At 41.9% G+C, this 6,282-nt stretch overlaps 1 protein-coding gene across 1 annotated transcript; it reads right to left on the bottom strand.

The window, feature by feature from the left end:
* Positions 1 to 169: 169 nt before the first annotated feature.
* Positions 170 to 6,159, bottom strand: zfp36l1b (ZFP36 like 1 zinc finger CCCH-type b). The gene is made up of 2 exons (XM_086019770.1): positions 5,890 to 6,159; positions 170 to 3,006 (listed from the first exon to the last, which is right to left on the bottom strand). Exons 1-2 carry the CDS (start codon positions 5,938 to 5,940, stop codon positions 2,302 to 2,304), a joined length of 756 nt encoding a protein of 251 aa, XP_085875896.1. The 5' UTR covers positions 5,941 to 6,159; the 3' UTR covers positions 170 to 2,301.
* Between the last annotated feature and the right edge of the window lie 123 nt (positions 6,160 to 6,282).

Below are 6,282 nucleotides of genomic sequence, written 5' to 3'. Positions count from 1 at the left end.
TGATTAGTTGTATAGATGTATCTAATGCGGTGCCGAGTGAGCCATTTGAATGATATTGAAGTGACACACTCAAAAGTGTAATATCGTGATGGCCTTGAGCGCCATTGTTTGTATAATCAGGAAAACCTTTGAACCTTTGCTGTGTTGTTTGCAAACAGAAGCTCATACGTCCAATATAAACACATTTTATTGGTTTTAACTGCAATCTTTCATCACAAAATAAACCATTAACAAAGACACGACTGTAGTGAACAGCAACAGCTGCATTCCAATGCTGTTAACCTCTTACCTACAGGAATACATTTTAGGCTTTTAGCACTCATACCATAATAAAATAGGAAGGCACGACCATTGGGAAACCTGGAATGTTTTTTTAGGCACTTCATGGGAAAGAGTGGTCAAAAATAACCTTTACATCATCATCATCATCATCATCATCATCATCATGACAAAAAGTGCTAGTACGTCTGTGCGTGATAGAGGAAAAAAAGGCAAAACTTAGCTGAGAGATCTTTTTCTAATCAACTGACTGACTCCGTGATGCATCACATGACATGAATCCCAATTCAAAGTTACTGATATGAGTACAGGACTGATCCAGAACCAGTCTACATTCTAGAGGCCTAAAACACACTGTAAGCAACATTTGTCAATGCGCGGTGCAGGTGGTTAAGTAAACTGGGCTCAGGTGTGAAAAAAAAAAAAAAAAAAAACCTAAAACACTACCATTGGTCACTTCATCTAAACAACCTCTGTTAGCAAATGTATACGATATCGTTGTCTTATGTAGATTTATGTGAAGAGGTACAAGAATGATATTTCCCAAATATTTAGTGCAAAATTCCAACTGCGGTAATAGAGCACGAACCCCACCTGCACCCTGTGTGCACGACTGGGCTGATCTGGCAATGCATTTGTGCCTTCAGAACGCAACACATCCCCCACCTGCAGTCCAACACATGGGAGGAGCGAGAGATAAATAAATAAAAATGTTACACCTTTGTGCACTTTGCTTTAAATTGAGATTAAGTTTCAAAACAAAGGGGAAAAAAAATGTGTTGACAGAAATGTAATTGCAGTGTAATATATTACTGTAAAAAAAAAAATCATTTTCACAATCTTGCGATTATGGAAGTTCATAATTTAACAGAAGAAAAAAATATATATACTATTGTTTCATTAACAGATAAATACAACGTAAAAATGCTTAAGATCAGCAATAAATATAATTTGATAAATAAGCAGTGACAACCAAAGCCTATACGCTTACGGCTTTATGGAATAAACTAGACAATATTGATAATGATAATAATAATATACAATAGATATGAACATGGGGAACCAACCTAAGAACTTGAGCTGACCAACACATCCGCTAAGACAAGGACTCCTTTCATAAGTGATTACTCATCATTTAGGAACAAAACGAAGAGGCTGCACCTTCCGAATGCCTGCTAAACGTTGTCTGCTGACACTTTAAAAGTTAGGTCACCTAATATTGACCTCAGAGGGGCTCAGTGATCAAATGACTCAGACAAAACATAACCAATGGCAACTGGTGACGTTAGTGTCAAATCAAATTACTTTGAAATCTACGAAAATGCTTCTTAATGCTGTGGCCTGCACAAACTGTACTGTCATTCATGTCCATGGAACAGCTGCAGGATTCCAGCCTTGCTAAGTAGGAGCTATCTGTGACTCAGCGACCTCAAGAATAGTGTGCAACTCAACTCAGCATGATTTGAAAGAAACTGGGTTTGGTGAGGCCCATTGTCGGCTTCACGGAAAAGGAAGAGGAAAAAAAAAAAAAGAAAAAAAAAAAGCTATCATCTCGGCTGATGTCCTCTTGTTCACTTAGCTGAGGTGATCCTAACAAATGAAACACTGAGCTTTCACAGGGAGGTTGAAAAGGTTGCGGCAACAGGCAATAACGGCGGCTGCCTGCAGATTGGCAACACTGCAACATATGCGGCGCACACGCCGCCCTCACTCGTTACTGCCGCTTCCCATGAAAAGTGTGCGTTTTACTGCTTTATCGGAGCTACATTTCACTATGGTTCACATTCATTTTAACGTGGCACAGGCCAGGGCGTGCGCATGGAGACCATACTGGGTTAGTAATTGTTCATTTTGTTAAAGAGACCCGACTGCAATTGACAGGGGTGGGGGGGAAAAAAAGTGAAACCCTCAAAAGGTAAGGCATCTGATATTGTGATTGTTCTTGTGTAAACAGAGCTGAGGAGTGAGGGGAGGAGGCGAGTGGGCTTCATCTTCCTCTCTTCACTCCATGAATGAATCATGTTACTCATCAGAAACCGAGAGCCTGCTGAAGATGGGGAGGCGGCGGGACGCATCAAGGAGGGGGGACTCTGAGTCGCTCTGACTGCCAAGACTGCTCTGGTAACCCTCCTGGTCGGACAAAGAGCTGAGAGGGCTGGGGGGGCCTTCTGAGGCTGGCTGGAAAAAGCAGGGGATCGTCGGGGAAAGCGGGACTGGAAATTGAGGCTCAGGAGGGGGCCCCCAACTGGGGCCAAACAGACTGGCGATCTCCTGCCTTGAGTTGGTGAAGGGACTGCTCGACCACTCGGTCAGGTCTTCGGTGGAGCGATTGGGGGGCGGGGTGACTGATGTGGGGCTGTCTTGCGAGCCGGCGGAGCTGGGGAAGCCGGCGAAGCTCAAACTGTGCTGTAGGCGAGGGCAGCCCATCTTGTTGAAAGCCGAGAGCAGCGGGGGCCCGCGGCGTTCCTCAGGGTTGTGGATGAAGTGGCAGCGGGGGCCGTACGGGCAGAATCCAATGGTGTGAAAAGTGCGACATAGCTCAGTCTTGTACTTGGGGTGGCGGGTCAGGCTGCGCAGCTCGTGCATGCCGTGGGCGAACTGGCACTTGTCGCCGTACTTGCAAGAGCCGTTCTCCTCGAAGGGCCGGCACAGCTCGGTTTTGTAGCGGCTCGAATTGACTTGGCTGCTTGCACCAGCGCACGCCTGGCTGTAGTTCAACATCTTGTTCTGAGAGGGGAAAAAAATGCCAAGATGGGGAAACACAGAGGGACCATTAGAAATGACTAGCACTGGGGTTAGGAAATATAACGTTATCATATCATCACCGAGATATTAACATTCAAGATAATATTGAAAATTAAGAAGTTATCATTCATGTGGACTTTCACATACATTGATATCATTTCTGCTTCTGCCATGTTGTTTTGATAAGCTCCTGGTGATGAGATCTCACCTGATGCGAGAAGTCACATGAATTTATGGGAAGACATTAAAACTATCGATTCACAATCCATGAATCGATATCGGGTTATGAAAAAAAAAAAAAAAAAAAATCAATTCTATTCCATTAATCCATCTTTTAAACCCAGACCCCCTGATTTTGACTGTAATGTGCAGTGTTAACCCATTAAGGACAGGACAGGAGCGCATAACTGCGTTTCAACCACTAAAGCCGGGAGCGCTGTTGCGTCATTCTACCTTTAAAGTCGCGAGAGCGGATGCGTCGGTGTCTTTTTAAATCCAATTCTCTGTCTCTTAGCCAATTTAATGCATCAGAATATACACGTGAGCATGACGCGAGACCGCGGAGGATGTCGTGGAATTTTTTCGAGCCGTAGGTAGGCTAACGGCGGACGCCGTCGATCGTCCGGAGCTCTGATAAGTAACGGCAGTGATATATAGACGACAGCACGACATTGTTGTTATAGCACGACCAGTGGAACCAGTCGAACGTGATATGGTATGGTTTGTAGACAATGACGATATAGACATCTTTGTAACAGAATAGAGGATGGTAATTACCACTCGATTTTTTTTTTTTTAGATTAAAATGGTGCTTCTCTTACTGACACATTATTTTTACATCATCGATTGAAACAGTAAATAATAATACATTCTGCCTGTGTGGAAGCCACATGTATAAGCTCTTTAATTCTTTTGGAATTATGTTTGTCTGCTACAGGGGCTGATTTATTAATCATTTTGTAAGTGTTGAATTTCTGGGAAATCTTCAGGTTTTCAAGGGTAATTCCAAAGGCGACCTTAGGTTTTGGGGAGCTGTTGAGACAGGCGCTTTAGTCCTTAATGGGTTAGAAGGATCTCTGACTGTAATGACATGTCTGTTCGACATGATTTATTTGGTTGTTAGGAACAAACTACAAGATCATTTATTCAAAAATGGTTTTAAAATTACAAAATAATCCGATGAAATTTTTTTGGCGTGTACGTGGCGCCACCATTGTCGCAATGCATTCTGGGTAGTGACATAGAATGGCTGAAAAAGCACTTTTTTTTTATACAATGTTCAAAATATTGTGTTGAATTATGTACTTTAACACATTACTTACATAGTTGATTGTTTTAAGAGGCTGGAAACAATTCAACTTTTGCCATATACTATAGGAAAATTGTCTCAAATCCAAACAAATCAGAGATCAACCAGTGTCCTTGAATGAACTGCCACCTCAGATGTTCCAGTGTATATATCAGCACTGCTAAAAACAAACAGAATGAATTTTTAGTATATGGCGTTTAAAAATAGGATAGAAAATGCTATAACATAACCCCTATGTTATGTTAGGGGTTTCAAGCATTGTTTGAAAAGCTATTTTAAGCTTTTGAAGCATAGCCTTAAAATTCTGGCATTTCAGTGATTTAGTTTTAAAATTTGCTCCCCACAACAAAGATCGGACACAAAAGTACATCCTGCCTGGAAAAAGATTAGTTACTCAAATAAGTGAACTGTCGATATTTTCGTGTCAATATTCTGAAATCTGTGATCCAACACGTAGATGTCAATTTAGTTGATCAATCTGATTAATTGTGGACAATAAGAACTACAAAGAGCCACAATACAACATGTTCGATAATGATTTGGATCATGCTGTCAGAGTAGGATCTCAGAACTAAAAATGACAATCTAGAAGATCTGAAGAAACAAGAAGAGTAAAGTGGACCCCCGCAATTCGCCAGGGAGAAGGACTGGGCCGAATACCGAAAATCTGAGTATAACTTTTGGCCATTGACGTGTATTATGGGAAAAAAAAGATTATTGCCTTTTTTTTAACCCAAACAATTCTTCAAAAAACACAAACATTCAATATGCCTTTTCCATGAAAAACGGGGGAGGGCATGAATTGAGGAGCAAAAAAACAAAACAATATTTAAACATTGATAATAATAATAATAATAATAATCCACTCACATACTTGAGCTGATACTTAAACAAAACAAAAAAAAGTTTTCGTTCAAGCTGACTACGTTAAGTATGCAAAGAAGAACAGCTGACACGAATTTAACAACCGTATATATTGTTCTCTACAAGACAAGGTGATATGTTCATTAGAGAAGAAATATTCCGTTTTAAATAGTGGTGCGTGAATGCTTGAAACGCGTTGGCCACCCCAAAATTGGCCATACTACCTAAACACTACATGAGACTATAAATGACAGCTAAAAACAATTCTTTACGTCACACTGGAGTCGTTTAAACAGCCGGACAGTCAATAAAGTTGCAACACTTGTGTTTAGTTTTAGCTTCTGGGACGTAATGTTTGTCTACTACTTTTGTCTACTTAAATATGAAGGAAAACTAAGCACGACACTCTTAACTAACCGCATTTAGCGCCAAACACTGTTAGTCATCTTATCTGACGTGATATTGCAAACTTTGCGCAAATATTGCATACTGAAGCGACAAGCGCCGAGGTCAATTGTTTTACTCATCTTATCGAGGAAGTATAGCATAATCGTGTGTAACGAACATGCAAGCGTGTTTTTGGCCGTTCCGAAACCCGACTTTCACATTTTACTTGACAGAAAAGTGTCAATGCTAGCGTTAGCATGTTTGCTCTACAAAGGAAACTGAGTGCGCGCATAGCCGTCATTTACCTTGTCGGAGACTTCACCGTCGAAGAAAGGGGAAATGCTGGCCGCAGTCATGCCTTGATGTTTATGGAAAGCCGGTGGTTAATTGTAAAAGTCCAGGTTGCCGTGTTGGCTTCCCCACAGAAAGCCCCCAGTAAAGTGGTGCGGTGCTGCGCAGTTCCTTTTCAGCAGGCAGCGACGGTCGGCGGCCTTCCGGCTGCGACGCTGCGCACAGCAGCTTGGGAGGAAACAGCGCCCCTACAGGGTGGCCTTCAATGAATGAAGAGACTGATCAACAGAGGCGTCCAAACGTTTTCTTCAGTCAGAAAAATAAAATGATGCAAGGGACCAGGGGGTGGAGCCAGAACGTGGCTAATGGATGGGCCTGGAAAAATAAGGGTGGGCCTGAATATTTCC

This window comes from Filicampus tigris, chromosome 20 (assembly GCF_054856515.1).
Source record: "Filicampus tigris isolate MCC_2025a chromosome 20, RoL_Ftig_1.0, whole genome shotgun sequence".
NCBI lineage: Eukaryota > Metazoa > Chordata > Actinopteri > Syngnathiformes > Syngnathidae > Filicampus > Filicampus tigris.
This window is presented reverse-complemented; position numbering and strand designations above follow the sequence as displayed.